General features: G+C 56.3%; 1 protein-coding gene across 7 annotated transcripts in view; it reads left to right on the top strand.

Annotated features, from left to right (window-relative positions):
• Adgrg1 (adhesion G protein-coupled receptor G1) overlaps positions 1-15738 on the top strand; it is a 37462-nt gene extending 21724 nt beyond the window's left edge. For 6 of the 7 annotated variants that reach the window (XM_076571650.1, XM_076571651.1, XM_006985236.4 and 3 more), the window contains exons 2-14: positions 4606-4691; positions 5206-5628; positions 6571-6703; positions 7115-7262; positions 7561-7692; positions 8008-8124; positions 8469-8514; positions 8679-8782; positions 9674-9792; positions 10781-11049; positions 11753-11861; positions 12829-13097; positions 14307-15738. In XM_076571650.1, coding sequence (XP_076427765.1) covers positions 4628-4691; positions 5206-5628; positions 6571-6703; positions 7115-7262; positions 7561-7692; positions 8008-8124; positions 8469-8514; positions 8679-8782; positions 9674-9792; positions 10781-11049; positions 11753-11861; positions 12829-13097; positions 14307-14437 — 2064 coding nt within the window. In that variant the 5' untranslated portion in view covers positions 4606-4627 and the 3' untranslated portion in view covers positions 14438-15738. Of the gene's footprint in view, positions 1-2602; positions 2692-4605; positions 4692-5205; positions 5629-6570; positions 6704-7114; positions 7263-7560; positions 7693-8007; positions 8125-8468; positions 8515-8678; positions 8783-9673; positions 9793-10780; positions 11050-11752; positions 11862-12828; positions 13098-14306 lie in introns of those variants that run through there. The other variant, XM_076571652.1, reaches the window with a different exon arrangement.
• Positions 15739-19038: the final 3300 nt, after the last annotated feature.

Below are 19038 nucleotides of genomic sequence, written 5' to 3'. Positions count from 1 at the left end.
ATTCCTGAAGCCTGGAGTCACTGTGCTGCCCTGTGACCCCAGTGCTCCTTCTCAGTGAGGGGTAGACTCTGGAGGGGTCAACTTGCATGGGTGTCAGTCGCCCAACTGTGGTTCCGGGGCCAGACGAAGAAAGCAGGGCCCGACATTCACAAGTGTTGTGCTCAGAAGCCGGGGGCCATAGCCAAGTGAACTCTGGCTGAGCGGGGAGGCAGCTCTGGCCCCCCGGGTTCCGTAAGCATCTCCTTTGAGCATCGGATGTGCAGTGGTTGGTGCTTGTGAGTAGGGAGCTGTCCTGAGGAGCCAAGCCTGGAAAGTATCGGAGGGAGGATCAGCCCTGTGCTCTGAGGCCGCACACTCAGGCCTGTGTCCGCCAGCTCATGTGCCCTGGGCCCACGCTGGCCTTGGTATGTGTCGAGCCTCCTCCTCTTCTGCAGAGACAATGTAGTCCACTCCAGCCCTCCTCCCCTCCCTCCTCACCCAGTGCACACTGCAAGTTCACGCTCATGGGCCCATGGACACACACCTGCAGCTCTCCAGGCTTATACTCTGAAGACCCCTATTGTCTCCTGTTCCCTCTCTGAGCCTCCAGAGCTCTCAAGGAACACATTCTACAGCCTTGTGTTAGAAAGTAGCTGATGGTAAGCTGGGCCTCTCCTCGTTCTCCCTCGGTTGGTCACAGGAGGCTCAGACCTGGAAACTAGCTGGCTCCCTCATTCCTCCTTCTTTGGGCTATCATGGGAGGCACCTCAGATAACCAGCCCCTTGTCAAATACTGGGACCATATGCCTTGTCATGAGGAAAGGACAGGAATCAGGAGAGGTGGGCTGCCCTTGTCCCTATCCAGGGTTTGTTCTTTCACAGCTGAGTAATTGCAGTAGTCCGTTGCCTGCTCTGATGCTGCCCAAGTCCAGCTGCTGGGGACTTCTGGTTCCCACATGTGGCCTTTCAATCACTGGATGCAGCCAGAGCCGAGTCCTACCTGCGCTGTGCTGCACAGGACCCAGACCATATCCTTCAAAGCATCTTCCTGGGGTGGGTCCCAGTGCACTGACGGTTTGGGGCACCCTTGGGGCCAGCCCTTGGCAGGGAGATACCCAGGGCTGTGTGTGCCTGGGAAGAAGCCGGTATTCCTGTAGACTCGGGCGTTGAGGGGAAGATCACAGTGGAATTCTGCCATTCAGAGTCCAGGAAATCCTGGCAAAGGCCCGAGGCTCTGGTATATGCCCTTGGGATAACCTGTAACCCCAGTGTGTGTGAATGGGTCCCACTGGACACTTGAGGTTGCTGCCTGGGGATTGTTAATCCAGAGCTCTCCTAGTTCCAACCATTCAACTCCACCGGCATCCTGGGGGGAAATGGGTTTTCCAGGAGCTGGCCACGTCTAGGTGACGCAGGTCCACACAGGATGGCAGGGGAAGTGACTCAGGCCTCAAGAGAAAGTGAGCTCTGGGACTGTGGGGGACCTCCCCCAGCAGCCAGCCATGCTAGGAATGGGGGTGTGCGGGACCACACAGCCCTGCCCCCTCTATTCTGCAGGATCCCTGGGGACCCTGTGATGTCCTGCATTGTGTCAGGCTGGCTCAGCTTGTTCTGTTCTCTGCCTGTTTACCGGAAGCTGAGGTCAAGGATGGCCACTCTGAAAGAACAGGGAATAAGGGGGCTCAGCCCAGCAGCTCTACTCTAGCCTGGGCTCACCTACTGTGTGCCTGTGCCTTCCACAGCTCCTGTTTTACTCTCTTTGGGGTACCAGGCCGTGTGTACCTTAGGGACCTTTGAAGAGAGGGCTCAGCAGAAGTCCTGTGTGCTCTTGGGAGAGGTGGCCTTTTTCTGGCCTCAGTTTCCACATCTGTGAAAATGGTAAACTGTGAGACCCTGCTACTCTCCAGAGGTTGCTATTACTATTGGGGTGAGGCTGCGGACCCACCTTCTAAGTAACCGTTGGTTCTGGCAGTGCTGTGGCAGGCGGCACAGCTTTTCCGTGGCTTGGTATTTGGTGGCCGAGGCTGCTCTGCCATTCTTCATCTGCACAGGCCAGGGGCGGTCCCCAAGAGGTGGGCCTCTGCTTACACAGAGGCCCCTCTTTCTGGTCGGGTGGCAGGCTGTTGGGAATAGGGTGACCAGGTCTTAGGATGTCTGCAGGCCGCAGGAGGGGCTCCACCACTCCATCATAGGCATTGCCTGTGCCCTTTGGGGCATGAAGCTGGGCGGCAGGTGCACAAATATGGATAGCCCTGGGAGGAGCTCAGGCAGGAATATGCTAAGTGGGTAAACAGGACAGTATTCTCCCTGACCCATGTGGCTATCCCTTAGTAGTCTGAAGGGCAGCCCCCACCCCCACCATCCTCCCTCTCCAGCCCCTGGGAGTCTGTGACACTCAGGGCCAGCTAAGAGGAGGGAAGTTCTCTGGGTGGGGTCACAGCCTTCCCGCTACTCTGTCCGGAAGGGAGGCTCATGTTCTAGGAATTTCCCCTCAATGCTCTGAAGGCCAAGCTGGCCACCTGCAGGGGACAGAGGACTGGGGAGGAAAGCATAGACTAAGGAGTTGGAGGGGGAGGGGCCTGGGTCATGGACAGGCATGCGCTGGTCGGAAGGGACGCAGAGACAGTCTGACTTCAGTGGTACCCTGTATGCATTCCGGTTCAAAGCCCTTTATGGAGAACAACAGACTTAATTCTCACAATGACATTTGAGGTAGGCTTGATTTGCAATCCTCTTTTTAAGAGAGGGACATGACACCCAAATATGGTAGCTACTCAGGGACACATACTAGTAAAGTGTAGGAGCGAGGATTTGAACCCCGTGGTCTGGCTCCGGAGTCCACTAACTCAGAGATCCAAGCAACAAACACCTCCTCATCAAAACCCAAGAATGCTGACGGGGCGCTCGTCCTCTTGAGAGTGGTTCTGCACAGCTGGGCTGGAGCAGGGACGAGGTGGAGGGGCAGTCAGCCCCTTGTTTGTGTTGGATCCCTTCCATGGGTTGCCAGGGTGATCCAGGGCGATCCAGCCTCACTGTGTCCCTCCCGTGAGGGGGAGCTCACTCCATTCCTGGCCCCCTTTGCTCTCAAGGGCCAGTTGGGAAGGATTGGTGCAAGGCAGGTGGCTCTGTCCTGTCCTGGGTCCTCTGCTGACAGCGGTGGCCCACCTTGAGAGGGACATGCGCCCTGGCCAGCTGTGCGACCTCAGGACGTTGCTGTTGACTGTCTCTGGGCCTCAGAGCCAAGCATCAGAAAGTGGAAATTGGATCAAAATTTCAAGTAATTTGTGAGCTTCAAGTTGAAGCATCACCTGAAAGAAGAGACATTTGGACGGAAGGCTGAGTGACGGTGACAGGGACCACCGAGAGAAGGGAAGGGGTGTGGCCTGTTCCCAGATGCTGGCCCTTCTTCTGCTGGTTGTAGGTGACTGGTGGTGCTTTGAGAAGATGCAGGGAAGCCTTGGAGGCATGGAGGACATGCTAGCTGCCCCCACAACTTTCCTGTTCTCTGTGTGATGCTCCAGCACCAGATGAGGACCACGGCCTCAGGAACGGAAGTTCTGTTCCTCATGCTTGGGTGTGCGGGGCTGGCCCTCACTTGCGGGGCCAGCATGACCAGAAAGAGGCTAGCCCGAGAAGGAGACAGTAAGGTCCTGCTTGGACCACCTGGGCACTGAGTTTAGCATCCGTCTCTTCTAGGAGGTCTTTCTAGTTTCCCTCCAAACTCAGACTCCTTTTGTGCCCCAAGTTCCTAGGCTTTCCTTTGCCTGGTTTTGTGGCAGGTGAGTGTCTGTCACTGTGGTCTGACACAGTTCCCCACATAGTCTGGGTATGTCAGCACCCAGCTTGGTCACTGGGCCAGCTGGGAGAGCCAACAATGAGGACACTTTCAGTGTTGAAGTGCGTTCAATGTAGGTGTAGGGTAAAGAGGTGCCCAGGCTGGTAGCCAGCTGGCACTCAGCTGATTAGTGGCCCATGGAGCCAACGCGGTGTGGATGGAACTGACCCTCATCAGGCAGGGGAGGGAGGGGTAGGAGTGGAGGTGGGTGTGGGGAGGTGGGACAACAAAAAGAAAAGTCACACTTCTCTGCTCCAGCTTCCCAGGCCCTGGTGGCTGGCTCCCCCTGGTGGTCGCAACAGAAAGCGCCCTTCCTGCCAGTTCACCCTGCGGTTTTCCTGCGCTGGGCTGTTTCTGAAGGTGACCAGGAACAAGCAGGCTGAATGAGGAGTGACTGGGCCAGCTGGCGGTGTGGGGATGGGGTAGGGATGGGGGTATCAAATGCAGTTAAGACTGGTCCCAGAGGCGGGCTTCCTGTAACCAGACCTCGGGGACTGTGATGCACGGTTCCTAGGGAAACCTCAGCCCATTGGCCTGTCTCTCCTGGTGGCTGCAAAATGGTGGCTGCAGGTGGGTTCTAGACAGGGCCACTCTGTGGCCTCTGGGACCCTCTGTGAGCCACTTAGACTCTGCATCAGAGCAACAAAAGGCAGAGTGGTGGCTGTGCCTCGTAGCTTCTGGCTGCTCTGGAGAGGTCTGACCATTTCTGTATGACCTCTAGCTCATACCCCACCTGCACACAGGCCTCTCACTGTGGGGCGGCCCCCTATAATGCTCTCACTCTTTTCCAGGTGGTGACTTCTGGGAAGTACAATGGCTGTCCAGCAGCTGTGGCCGATGGTATATTTCCTACTGAGTCTGTTCCTCCTGGCTCCAGGTAGGCTTTCTTGGGGCCCTGGGACTGTTGTGACTTTAATACCTCCATGTCTGTGTGTGGACTCTTAGGGTAAGGGGTGAGTCTGCAAAGCACCCCTTAAGCCGGTTGAGGACACCTCTTCCTTCCGAGATTCAGCCCCACAGAGCACAGCTTGGGATGGGGATCACGGCCTGGGTGTCAGCCTCTCCCTCCTTTGCAGGGGACGTTCTTGGACAGTGCACACTGTGCAACAGTCAATGGCAGCTATGGTCTCGTTCAATAACTTCTATTAAACTTGGGTTTTTGACTTTGAAATCATTCTTTATTTTCAGGTGTGTGTGTGTGTGTGTGTGTGTGTGTGTGTGTGTGTGTGTGTGTGTGTGTTTTCTTCGTATTTTGAAACCAGTAATTTTTGAGCAGGAGAAAGACATCGTATATACAAGATATAGACCCTTGAAGTATAGAGCTTTGGAATGTGTGTGAATCCCAGGTCCTTGCCCATGGCTGGTCCCATCTATAGCCTCTGCCTCCTCAGGTGCCCATGGTGGCAGCCCCCGAGAGGACTTCCGCTTCTGTGGCCAGCGGAACCAGACGAAACAGAGCCACCTCCATTACGACCAAATTTCAGAGCTGTACATCTCTGTGTGGAACACGGAGGAGGCCCTCACGATCCGTGCCCCCTTCCCTGCAGCCCCTAACTCCTCCCACTTCTTCCCAGAGCCCAGAGGGCTCTATCACTTCTGCCTCTACTGGAGCCTCCACACCGGGAGGTTCCACCTGCGCTATGGCAAGAACGATTACTTGCTGAGTAGCCGAGCCTCCAGCCTCCTCTGCTTCCGGAAGCAGGAGCAGAGCCTGGAGCAGGGGGCCCCACTGCTCGCCACCTCCGTCAGCTCCTGGAGGAGCCCCCAGAACTCCAGCCTGCCTGAGGCTGCCAGCTTCCTCTTCTCTTTCCACAGTAAGGAACAAAAGGGGGTGGGAAGGGAGGCACGGTGGACCTGGGTTCTGATGGCCGCTATGGTCGCCAAGCCTGAGCAGCCTCTAGCAGTTGGGAGCCATGAAAGGTGTCTGAGGAGGGAGGGGAGGAGTGGGATCCAAGGAGAGCTTCTGGAAGCTCTGAGAAAAAGCAGGGGTGAGGGTAGGAAGGCGGCGCCGGGTAGAGGGTGACACTGGAGGACGCCTACACCAGCCCTGTCACACACACGTACCCTGGACGGTTTGTCTGTCCCTCTCATCATCTAAGATCTTTGTGATGGCCACGGCATCTCTTCAGCCATTAGGAGAGCGCCTTAGTTACTTTTCCTCTCTATGATAGAATACTCTGACCAAAGCAGCTTCAGGGAGAAAAGGTTGATGTGGGCTCACAGATCTAGGGTGCCATCCATCGTGGTAGGGGATTCCTGGCGGCAGGTGCTGGAGGCAACTGGCCGTGTGCATCCGCAGTCAGAAAGCAGTGTGATGAATGCTTCTGCTCAGCAAGCCTCCCTCCTGTTTACCCAGCCCAGGACCCAAGTACTGCTCACTTGTAGGGCGGATCTTCCCACCTCTGTTAAGTTAATCTAGGTAACCCCTCACAGACACGCCCAAGTTCTCAAAGGTTCAGGTAGAGGAGACAGGCTAGAGGTTGTGAGGTTCCCAGAGCTGGCACACAGAACCCACATTCTTCCAAAGAAGATCTGCTGGGCCCGGGCCCTCAGAGCTTTCTATGCTCATATGCAGCGACCCTAGGAGACACAGCCTTCCTTCATGTTTCAGTGACCTGTGGTCCCCTCTGCCTCCTGGACCCTTGGTTCCTTCTGTAAAGCAAATGAAAGCATGGAGTACCACATGAGGGTTACATAGGGGTGTGAGCTGGCCATTGCTTTAGGTGGCAACCTCAGGTGATCTCGTGCTTTCCCAGATGCCCCACAGAAGGTCTCCCACAATTCGTCTGTGGACCTGTGTGATCTGAAGAAGGAACTGCAGCTGCTTAACAGGTTCCTGCAGCATCCTCAGAAGGCCCCCAGGCGGCCCTCAGCGGCGCTCATCAGCCAGTGAGTGTGGATTACAGTCGTAGGGATTAGTGGGAGACCTAGGCATGGAGAAGCTGGGGATACCTTCCCTGAGGCTGGATCTCCCCGACTGGATCCTGCTGGGATGTCAGCAGAGACAGATACAGCTCACAGTCAGGCAGTGCCCAGCCTCTTCCCCACAAGAGACTCCGTTCTGGAGTCCGGCACATTGCATCTCGGAGAGGCTGGGACCAACGCAGGCATAAGTGGGTCAGAGCCATGGACTGAATTCCAGAACAATGTCCCTTGCTACCATTCCCTCATTTCCACACCCAGCTGCCTCGTGTCCTTTGCCCTTGGGCCCCTCTCCTCTCTGTTCCTGCCTGTCCCGTGTATCAGATCCCCGGCCCTGGCCCTTCCCTCTGCTACCTACCATGTTCTCCTCCACACCAGGCAGTTACAGAGCCTCGAGTCAAAGCTGACCTCTGTGAACTTCGCGGGAGACACAGTATCCTTTGAGGAGGACCTGGTCAATGCCACAGTGTGGAAGCTGCCACCCACAGCCGGGCTAGAGGATCTGCAAATCCACTCCCAGCAGCAGGTCAGGTGACCTAGGGTGGGGTGGGCAAAAGGGAAGATGGGAGCACTCCATCTAGCATGGCACCCTTTGGCTTTGCCTGGGTCCAGGGACAACCCACAGCCCATGGGAGAGCTGGCGTTGGAAGACCCAGATTACAAGACTCCGCTGAGGGCCTCCTGGCCTAGACTCCTATCACCTGACTCCCTGGCCTCTGTGGCATTGCCCAGAGCACAGTGATTAGAAGGGGGTTGTTTGGTGCAAGGTTGTGGGGAAGCTGGGGCATATGCTGGGCCGGGCACTAAGGGTCCTTGATCTGCAGGAGGAGCAGAGTGAGGTCCAGGCGTACTCGGTGCTGCTGCCCCGGGCCCTCTTCCAGCAGTCCAGAGGCCGTCGTGGGGATGGCGCCAAGAGGCTCCTCGTAGTGGACTTCAGCAGCCAAGCCCTGTTCCAAGTACGGCGTCTCCCCTTGGGGAGCTGGTTTTGTATATCTGACAGAGAGGGGGGAAGACAGTAACTAATCTCTCGCCTCCAGGAGCCCAGGCCTCTCCCATAAAAGCAGAAAGGGCACTGCCATGCAAAAAACTCCTGGGGGAGGTGTCAGTGGTGCTGTTCTCACGGCAGTGTAGAATGACCCACCAGGCTCCCAAAGCAAAGTCCTAGGAGTGACTGTAGTCTCGCAAGAGCGGGTGGAGGTCTTCTTAGCTTTTCTTCTCAGCCTTAAACCTCTGACCTGTTCCTTCCCCCCCTCCCAACCTCATACACCTAGGACAAGAATTCCAGCCAAGTCTTGGGTGAGAAGGTCTTGGGTATTGTTGTGCAGAACACCAAAATTAGCAACCTCTCCGAGCCCGTGGTACTCACCTTCCGGCACCAGCCACAGCCGGTAAGTGTGAGCAAGCCCACCATAGGGCTGAGTCCCTTCCTGCTCCCAACCCTCCCAGCTCGCTTGTCTGTAACGGAAAGGTGGCCTGGCTGAGGGCATCCGACTGCCAGGTCCCAGATTGGGGGAGGGGAAGGAGTGCCCGGTGGGTTGTGAAGAGAATATGAAGCGTGGGCCATAGAAGGAATGAAAGGTAAAGGAGACTGGACAGAATACTAAGGCGGGCTATAGAGGGAGCATGGGAGGTGGGCAAAGAGAACACAGGGTGGGCTGCAGAGAAACCTGGGGAGCGGACTATGGCAGAAACAGGATGAATGATGGAGTGCCCATTCTTCCTGTCCCCACAGAAGAATGTGACTCTGCAGTGTGTGTTCTGGGTTGAAGACCCAACATGTGAGTACGAAGGGGTCCCTGGGAGGGATGAGGACCCCCAGGGATGGATTAGAGGAGGGAGCGATGGAGGCCAGGGGTCTGTTGGTGGAGGACAAGCTTGCAGGAGTGGTCCAGTCTGTATGGAGAGCATGGTGGTTGACCAGAGTCCCATGGATTCCCCTCAGCGAGCAGCCCTGGCAGCTGGAGCAGTGCAGGCTGTGAGACTGTCCACAGAGACACGCAGACATCCTGCCTGTGCAGCCACCTGACCTACTTTGCAGTGTTGATGGTAGGTATCTCCGCCACAGCTCTCTTGCAGTCCGGCCACAGGCCAAGCTCGTGTGCTGTTACGTACTTGGAACCCATTGACTCATTTAATCCCAAGTAACCACCCAAGGTCGCTCCCCTCATCGTCCTGCTTCAGAGGAGCCCGAGTAACACATCTGAGGCTGCACAGGTCATTAGCGGATGGTCAATGAAGTGCTTGTTCGTTATTAGTGCTCAGGTTTTGGTGTGTGATGAAAATGCAGATTCCCACCCACAGGCCTGGGCCGGGAAACTCTTTCTTATATGCCCCCAACCAGAAGGCATAAGATGGGCTCGGGTAGCCTCCAAATCTCAAGGGCTTTATTGACCCAACCTCATGCTCCCAGAATCCCTTGGCATGGGAAGCTGGAGAGCTTACCTTTGTGTTGGACACCGTAGAAACAAAGGTTCTTCTTGACTCGCAATGTGGTTACATCCCGAAAAACCCACTGTGAGGAGAAAATATGCCAAGTCAAAAATACATACTCTACCTGACACCAGCTCTTCCCAGCACACATGGTGAGCATCTCCTGCGCCACAGGCCTGCAGCAGCTTCAGTGGTCCCAGGAGAATTCAAATTCTGGTCACAGCTTCTACTGGCAGCTGGTGCCCGATACCATTGTCAAATGGACAATCCCCAGCTGAAGCTGCCTCCGCTAGGGCTTTGTGCGGCTCAGGCTGGGCCAGAGCCTACGTCTCGGGTGATGATTCCTGGTCTCTGGGGGTCAGAGACTGTCTGGGATGGGAGGAAGTCACAGAGGCCCCCAGAGGGGCGTTCAGGTGGGAGGGGCTTGCTAGCTCCAGCCCGCTCAGGAGCATGCACTGGCCAGTGGGGAGGGGAGCATGCTGAGCCGGCCATCTTGTCCCCACACAGGTGTCGTCCATGGAGGTAGAAGCCACTCACAAGCACTACCTCACGCTCCTGTCCTACGTGGGCTGTGTCATCTCCGCTCTGGCTTGTGTCTTCACCATTGCTGCCTACCTCTGCTCCAGGTAGGCCAGAGGAAGTAGGGTAGCTCCGCTTCCTCCCTGTAGGCTAGGACGCCTGTCTGGGCTCGCTTTATCCAAAAGATGTGCATTGTTGGGAAGCCGAGGGTGGGCTGCCTGCTGCCCGCCTCACCCAGGGGCCGTTGGATGCCAACGGTAACATTAGCTGATGCAGCCTTGGCACTGAGGAGCTGCATAGTTAGAACCCAAGCTACAGGGCACACGGGGTAACGACAGCACAATGGAGATGGAAACGGACTAGGTGACTTCCCACGGAGTAGCCACATGCCACACACTGTTCAAAGGGGGTCGCAGACTTTTGAGGCCTCGCAGTGAGGGAATGGCAGAGGTTGTCTAATTGTCAGTGTGTGACGTAGCCTACATTGAGGTCAGTTCGGCCCTGGGCCTGCCTGGGGGGAGGAGAAACACCCTTGGCTCTAGGAGACGCTCAGCAGGTCTTCTATTGTCCTGGAGCAGGAGGAGGGGTGGAGCTGGGTACAGGTGTGTCATAAGCAGGTGCGTCATGACCAGGTGCATCTGCAGCTGCACACCAAGGCCAGGCATGCACTTCTGAGGACAGGGAGCGGCTTTGTGGAGGCTGAGGTGGGCAGAACCCTGAGCACAGGGGCCGGGGAATAATAGGAAATGCACGCTTCCTGCATCCGACACTGTGCCAGCCCCATCCTCTCACTGTGTAGAGGAGAAGGCGGTCTGAGGTGGACTGGACCAGCCCAGGGCAGTATAGAGAGGATGGTTATATTGGGGCCAGTGTCTGCAACTCTGGAACTCCTTAGAATCCTGGGGTACAGGTACACCACACTGTGCTGCTGGGCAGATGTCCGCAGTTACTTCATAGTCACACGGGGAGACAGCCATGGAGCAGACATGGAAGGCTTCGGGAAGAGGGGCACAGGGAAGGGGGGGGAAGGAGGGAGAACAAAACAGAGCCCTGCCCCGGTCCCTGCCCTGGCCCACCGGCACGTGCTCCTTGTAGGAGGAAGTCGCGTGACTACACCATTAAGGTGCACATGAACCTGCTGCTGGCTGTCTTCCTGCTGGATGTGAGCTTCCTGCTCAGCGAGCCCGTGGCTCTGGCAGGCTCCGAAGCAGCCTGCCGCACCAGCGCCATCTTCCTGCATTTCTCCCTGCTTGCCTGTCTCTCCTGGATGGGCCTCGAGGGCTACAATCTCTACCGGCTGGTGGTAGAGGTCTTCGATACCTACGTCCCTGGCTACCTGCTCAAGCTCAGCATCGTGGGCTGGGGTAAGTGGCAGGGGAGAGCGGTCCCAGAGCCCACCGTCTCATCCACGGTCCACAGACAGCAGGCTCTGCCCTTCCCTGTGAGGGAGACCAACCGGTTCCTCCACCTGGCCTGGGGACACTTAGGCTAGCAATGGCTCCAGGGGATCCCCAAAAACCTACGCGGCAGGGTTTCTGTGGCTTTGGCCTTTGTTCTTGGCTAGTGACAATTCACTTTACCCGTGACCTGCACTACTCAAGTCAGACTGTGACCCAGAGTTTCCTGCCGTGGGTCACTTTGGACATTGCCCAGACCTTGACCTCCCCACACCACTGACCCCACTGCCTGCTCTTCCTGCGGCCCTCCCATTCACCTTCTGCCGAGGATTCACCAAAGGCCCGCTGGCTACGGCAGCCGTGGCTCTGTGAAGGGGCTCCCATGGCACTTTCCATTTCTACTCATTAGTGAGTCCGAGTTGTCCTCTCTGCCAGAGTCCCTGGTGTCCTCTTTCTGTGCACCCCCACAGCCCCAGCATCCTCTCATCTTCCCTGTTTGATCATGCCTCAACCACAGGCCTTTTCTCCTGGAGGCTCAGGAAGGGACAAGGGCAAAGCTGAAAGAGAGCCTACCCGTTATGGGAAACCAGAGCGGACCTGCTCGGGTCCACTGGGAGCAGAGGAAAGGGGCTCAGAGGGTGGAGCCAGCGCCTCTGTTTGCTGCCCACAGGCTTTCCTGTCTTCCTGGTCACTCTGGTGGCGCTGGTCGATGTGAATAACTATGGCCCCATCATCCTGGCTGTGCGCCGGACTCCGGAGCGCGTCATCTACCCTTCCATGTGAGTAGCTGTGGCAGGGGGCAGGAGGGAGGGACGGGGACAGCAGCCTCACCTGGTCATGCTGACCAGGAAGCTATCGGCTCCAGTGAACTGGAGAAATGGGCCCGGCAGTGGCCAGAACCCAGGGCCAAGGACCACAGGGACTAAGAGAGGCCAAGTCTGCCCCTCAGCAGTCAGGTGCCTATGTGCAGAGCCCGGCCCTTCTCTGAACCTCAGTGGAGAGGTGCTGGGCCCCACGGCCTTCCACCAGGCTCCCTTGCCACATCCACTGGCTCAGAGGGCATGGGGGCTCACTCTTGGCCACACTGTGGCTCAGCTGATAGGGGAGTGGGGTTGATGTGGGGGTGGGGTCAGGAGGAGCCCTCCTCTGCCCTCCTAATTTACGCCGGCTGGCAGTGGACATCCTGAAACTGGACCCGAAGCCAGGGCTCTTGAGCACCAGACCTGGAAGGAATGCTTTCCACTGGGTCCATGTAGACGACATTTGTGCCCCACCCCCACCCCAGCACCAGACCTGGTGGGTTTGCCTCAGCCTTGTACCATCAAGAATACGGTTTCCTTCTTTTAAGTTATCTGACTGGATACCGAGGTATGTCTTTAAAAACACCACCAAAGATGGCAGCGGTTAGGAGTGCGTACCGCTCTCGCAGAGGACCTGAGTTTGGGTCCCAGCACCCACGGATCAGGCAGCCCACAGCCACATGTGACTCCAGTTCCAAAAGTTCTGACACCTCTGACCTCTGTGGTCTCCACGTGCACCAGCACTCATGGGAACATACCCACATGTAGACACATACGCATAATTAAAAATGATAGTTAACTTCTAAGATGGCACGAGGACAGAAAGCCAGCGGTACTTGTAACCGATGAGTAGTCCCAACGCCTAGCCCAGCACCCTCCAGGGCCCGGCCGCCCTTCCCACTCCTAACTGAGCCTCCTGTGTGCTGAGACGCCCACTCTCGCCCAGGTGCTGGATCCGGGACTCCCTGGTTGGTTATGTCACCAACCTAGGCCTCTTCAGCCTGGTGTTCCTGTTCAACACGGCCATGCTGGCCACCATGGTGGTGCAGATCCTGCGGCTTCGTTCCCACAGCCAGAAGTGGCCTCACGTGCTGACTCTGCTGGGTCTCAGCCTGGTCCTTGGCCTTCCCTGGGCCTTGGTCTTCTTCTCCTTTGCTTCCGGTACCTTCCAGCTTGTCATCCTCTACCTCTTCAGCATCATAACTTCCTTCCAAGGTAGGCATGATGAGGGCCTTGCCCCTCCAACTGGTACGATGTCCACACGTGGAGCAAAGGGGAGAGACGCCCAGGGAACCCCAAATGCTCCCTTCTCTGGGCCTCAGCTGTCTCGTTCCAAAATGAGTGCACCAGGCCACATGCAGGACAGGGCTTTATTGAGCACTTACTATGTGCAGCCCCATGCTAAGCCCCAGGGCTGTGGCATGAGCAGCCCTCTCAGTCCTCGTGCAGGAGACAGTGTGGTCAAAAAAGTGTGCAGCCACCAGTGAGACTCAGAGAGTAGGAGAGTTGTGGCAGACCACGGCAAGCGTGGCATCCGGGTTGGAGTGGACCGTGGTCTTGAGTCAACAGTGTCAGAATCACAGGGGCCTTGTTGGAAAGGCAAACTGTAGCTCACTCAGACACACTGATGCTTTTTGCATCTTTTTTTTTTTTAATGATTTATTTAGTTATTACATATATAGTGCTCTGTCTGCATGTATGCCTACAGGCCAGAAGAGGGCGCCAGATCTCATTACAGGTGGTTGTGAGCCACCATGTGGGTGCTGGGAATTGAACTCAGGACCTCTGGTAGAACAGCCAGTGCTCTTGACCTCTGAGCCATCTCTCCAGCCCCTCTTTTTGCATCTTACAAGATGCCTAGGGCGTCCTGTCTGTGGTACAGGTCAGGGAGCTCTGGTATAGGAGCTCCAGGTCAAAAGAAAAAGCTCTGTGGTTAGAACAAGTGTTGGGAGGATGGGGAGGGGAGTGTGGCTGGAGGTCAGGCAGTGAGGGCTGGAGGGAGGATCCTGGAGGCCCCAGCTGGAGACCAGTAGGGTCCACACCCCTCCACCCCGTGCCTCCCATACTCAGACACAAAGGACTATACACCTCTGCACTTGGCTGTGCTGACTGAACAGGGGTCACATGGCCATGCCAGAGTCAGTGGACTCACCGTGGGATGGAATAGGGTGAGCAGATTGGTTCCCAAATCCTGTTGTTAGACATCTCCATCTTGTCCCCTATGAGGTACGGATCAGAGATTCCCAGCACTTCTGAGTAAGGCCAGTGCGGAACCGCTGATATGTCTCAGTGTATTGATTCATCCCGAGTGGCTCCAGGGCCATGAGTGTGTGGCTGGACCCTTGGCACAGAGGGACTCTGAGAGGGGACCAAGGGCCAGTTGGGGTCTGGCCACTGATGGTGCGTGTGCCTTGCTGCCCACAGGCTTCCTCATCTTCCTGTGGTACTGGTCCATGCGGTTCCAGGCCCGAGGTGGTCCCTCCCCTCTGAAGAGCAACTCGGACAGCGTCAAGCTCCCCATCAGCTCCGGCAGCACCTCTTCCAGCCGCATCTAGGCCACCGCCCCACCTCCCCGTGGGAGGACACATGCATGGCATCTGCTCACATTGTCTGTGGCTCGGTGCTGTGCCAGCCTTTGCTGGTTAGTGGCGTACTGGTCCTTGGAAGGACAGGGCGGTTGCTCTGATAGATAGACACCTAGCTGGCCTTGGGGACCTCTCCGCTCCCAGATCTGGTCCCCGACGCACACTGCCATGCTCGCTGTGGGGCTGTCCTCACAGCTGTATCAGGCTGAGGCTGAGGCGTTCGTTGCCTTACTGGTCACCTCTGGGCCCAGCTGTTGCTGCTGGGCGTCGAGACTTGCGGGCCCAAGCTAGGGTCAGGTTAGATCTTGGAGGATGACTCATCCTAACGGTCGCCCCTGCCTGAGACACAGCTGCCTTGGCTCTTGCCGCTCTGTCCCTGTGGTCGCCACGCAGCCCTCTGCCTGCCTCTGACTTTTGATCCCGAGGGTGGCCCTGAGGGTGGATGGGGCTGGGAGAAGCTTTGGAGCCAGAACCGCTCAGGAGGTAAGCACCTCCCCCACCTGCCTGCCAGCCCTCCTCTTCCTTCCCCACCCCCTCCTCCTCTGTGGTCCCCTAGCCCCCACCTGCAGCTTGGGGTCCCAGGCCAATGCTGTGATTTTGGGGATAGCAGTTCCCAGGAGCTGCTATAAACGTCTATCTGCTGTGGGCCTTGGCCTTTTGCCACCTCTGGCTCAGGGCAGGTTCCTGGGCTGGACCAGGGCAAGCCTCTGAGCCTCTCTCCAAGCTGCCTCCCCTTTGCTCACACCGCAGAGGAGTTTCCGCCTCTGCTGACACCTCCCTCTGGCAAGAACTGTGGGAAATGGGGCTTTTTTCAACCCAACATTCTAAACACCAAGACAGCTCTCTCTGGTGACATTGGCGGAGGTTGATGGTCTCCTGAGGGGAAATCTTCCAGTCACAGCAGATGAATCTGAGGACACTCACTGCCTATTGTGAATTCTGACCTACTAACACACATTGGTCTTGTGCTGGGTGGTAAAAAACGTAGATAACCAGACCTGGCAGTAGCCCTTGAAAGCTTCCACAATGTCCTGGAGCTTTAGTTATAGGGCTGGAGAACCACCGCTCGTGACTGGGAATCCAGGAGGACTTCCTGCAGGAGGTAGCATTTCATCTTGACCTCAGCCTTCAAGTTGGGAAGGATGCTCTTTTTAAATACCAATTCATTTGTCTTTTGATATTAAAGCTCTTTGTAGAGAGTTTGGAAATTGTAGGAGATTGTCGAGAAGAAAAATAAAAATCAGCTGTTATCTGCTGCCATGGCAAAGCAACAGTCTGGAGAGTTTCTGTCTTGTGTGTGTGTGTGTGTGTGTGTGTGTGTGTGTGTGTGTGTGTGTGTGTGTGTGTGTGCTTCTTCTATTTTTAACATTGCTGAGTCAGATGTCTTGGGGCCAATCAGGAAAGAAGAGGGCAGTGTGGGAAAGAAGGCACCTGGGGACACTTTCTCAGTCAGGAAAACAGAGAAATGGGCTGCTGGCGGCTGTTTGGGGTGGTGCTGGGCAGAGGCGTGGCCACAGTACACTGGAGATCATGACTATCGGCTGTAACTGGACATTGCTGATGTGGAGGAGGACCCAGGTACCACATCATTGGCCTTTCACGGGGTGCAGACTGGGACATAAAATCCATTGATCTTACAATTTTGGACCTGTGAAACGGCCCCCAGCCAAAGAGGTCACTCTTGAGAGCCGAGTTCAGACTCTGACTGGTCATGTGATACACGGACCAGTTTGGCCACCAGTCTGGAGCAGGTGGGCTGCTAAAATGAAATGATTCCGTTTTTCTCCCAACCCCGCTTCTAGCCTGCGCCTCAAATCTCCCCTCCCCGTTATGCAACACGCATTAGACATGTGTGAGTGTCCCCGTCTGTGTTCAAGTATAAAGAGGTATAAAACGCAGGGTGTGGTGCTCCTGCAATCCCAGCACTTGAGATGCTGAGGCATAAGGGTTGAGAGTTCAAGACCAGCCTGGGCTGTATAGTGAGACAGTCAAGCAAAGGAGGGAGGGGTGGTGGGAGGGAGGGGGAAAGGTAATTCCTCCGTATTTGAAGTCTGGGATCAGCCCAGGTCCACACGCACACCCCACCCCCACCATCCGATGCTCCAGGAGAAGCTGGGAAGTAAACTAGTCCCGGTACTCTGTGACCGGACAAGGTGAGTGGGAAGCTGTCTTGGCTGTTCTAGGTACACTGGTGATTCTCACACCATGGCATGAATGTGGCAGATTGGGGGACCTGCAGGGATCTTGGCATGTGGGAGCTCCTGGTGCCGTGTATCTCTCCGATCTTCCTCCACAACTTTAGTGGCTCCTGATTCTACTTTGGGTTTATTTGGTGTGTGTGTGTGTGTGTGTGTGTGTGTGTGTGTGTGTGTGTGTGTGTGTGTTTGTTTGTTTTTTTGAGACAGGTCTCTCTATGTAGCTCTGGCTGTCCGGAACTCACTCTGTAGACCAGGCTGCTCTCGAACTCACAGAGATCCGCCTGCCTCTGCCTCTAGAGTGTTGGGATTAAAGGCGTTTGCCACCATGCCTGGCTTACTTTGGAGTTCTTATATCCCTATTCATGAGGAAAGAACCAACTCTTCCCAAGCCCCTCTGCCTGAACAGTATCCTGCTGGCCACCCAGCAGGATCCTAGTGCTTGTAGGCCTCAAGGTCCCTGTGAGAGGGTCTCTTTGAACCCCATTGACTGACACACTGCCCCCTCTCACAGGCAGAAAGCATTGCCCCAAGTTTCCTCTTCCCTGAACTTCTTTCTGGTTTCAAGGCTGGCTCAGATGAGGGGATGGGATCCCTAATGGCTTTAAGGGGCTCCTTTGGTCCTGGTGGCTCTTTCTAGGCTGAGGGTCTGTAGACAACACACTTTCCCACTAAGACAAGCAAAGGAGCCTCTAAAAGACACCTTTCTGGGTTGTGATACAACCAGGGTAGCCAGGGGATGCTGACTGGCCTGGCAGAGGGCTTGAGGCCTTGCTGATCGGGAGACATTGGGATAAGCTGGGGTGGAGGTGGTAGAAGAGATTGTTATAGTTCTGTTAGCCCTGAAATGTGGGGGGCCCCAGGCCAGTGCCTGGTCTCATGGGGTCTTTCTAGAAGCTCTGAAGAGCCTGGCTCCTCCACCTCCCTAGCTGCCCTTGTCTGGCCTTCCAGGAACACTGGACACCATGCCTCTGTCTGCAGATCCCCAGGCCTTTTTCAGGGACCCGGCATGTCAGGACCCACCACCTCACACATCCTCGCCCTTGCCCGGAGCTAGGAGAAGCAGCCAGGGGAGGCTGGGTGGAGGAGGGGCGGGCCCAGTGGCGCTCATCTTCCCGTCAGAGGAAGCTCGGGGACACAGGAACTTCTGGATTCTGACCTGGGAATCCAGGCTATATTCCCCAGTCACCTTCTACAGAACAAGAGTGTGACCCATCATCCCTTCTCACACCCCCTCAGGTCCAAAGGGCCTAGCAGGGGGGCCATGTGGAAGGAAGGGGAGTCAGAGGACAGCTCCCCCAAAGACCCCAGCGTGGAGCAGAGCTAGCTTGGACCTGAGAGGGGGCTAGTGAAGAAGGTCTTCTGTCCATCTGAGTGGCTGTGACACCAAGGGCCGGGCCTTATCCATGACCTCCTTGGGGTCAGCAGAGTGGTAGGGTCCACCTCTCCCCTAAGCATGTGTATGTTGTGAATGTGTTTGTGTGTGTGTGTGTGTGTGTGTGTGTGTGTGTGTGTGTGTGTGTGTGTGTGTATGATTCTCCTTCTGCCTGCCTGGACCAGCAGTGACCAGCTCGGGGTGGGTGTAACTTCACAGCACTGATTACCATCACATGCTGGGGCTGGTTACCTCCTCCACATAGCAACTCCACACATCTCATGTCACGAGTCTTTCCCATGCCTGTGAGGGGGCCAAGCAGCAGACAGCTCGGGCAGCGTCACCAGGCCAGGCAGTGGCCACAACAGATATGCCAGGCTGATCACCTCCCCCAGACCCTGGCTACCTCCACAAGGGCCCGCACGCCCGTTCCTGATGCTAGCCCAGCAGTGTATTCTGTTTTCCTGCCAACTCTCCTCTCTTCTCGGGGCCCAGAAGGTTAGGTTTGCATCTGGCCTTGTTCACATGCCTTCCGTGTCTTTGGCCTCATGGGTGTGCTTGGCTGGTTACAGGTCTCATCAAATCCACACACTGGCAATCAGCTTGTGCATGACCCTACACGAGCTGTCTGCGGCTTGGCCTCTCTCACGGGCATGGGATGTGTGGAGCTGCTATGTGGAGGAGGTGCATATATAACCAGTTAACCAGCTCTAGTAGACGACGGTTATCAGTTCTGTGAAGTTACAGTCACCCTCCGCGAGCTGGTCACTGCTGGTCCAGGCAGGAAGAAGGGGAATCATATACACACACGCACACACGTACACACATGCAGAGGCAGGAATGAGCTTCAGATAGCCTTGCTAGGGAAATGGGGAAGGTATGCCTGACTCTCAACCTGAGGGCTTCTCTGGCCAGAGACCCCTGTGGCTGCTGGGCTTCACCTCCATTCTGCCTACCGGCAGGGTGACTGGAGTTCAGCCCAGTTCCATCTGTAAGTGGTC

This window comes from Peromyscus maniculatus, chromosome 5 (assembly GCF_049852395.1).
Source record: "Peromyscus maniculatus bairdii isolate BWxNUB_F1_BW_parent chromosome 5, HU_Pman_BW_mat_3.1, whole genome shotgun sequence".
Lineage (NCBI taxonomy): Eukaryota > Metazoa > Chordata > Mammalia > Rodentia > Cricetidae > Peromyscus > Peromyscus maniculatus.
Note: the sequence above shows the minus strand (reverse complement) of the source record. Positions and strands in the feature narration are given on the sequence as shown.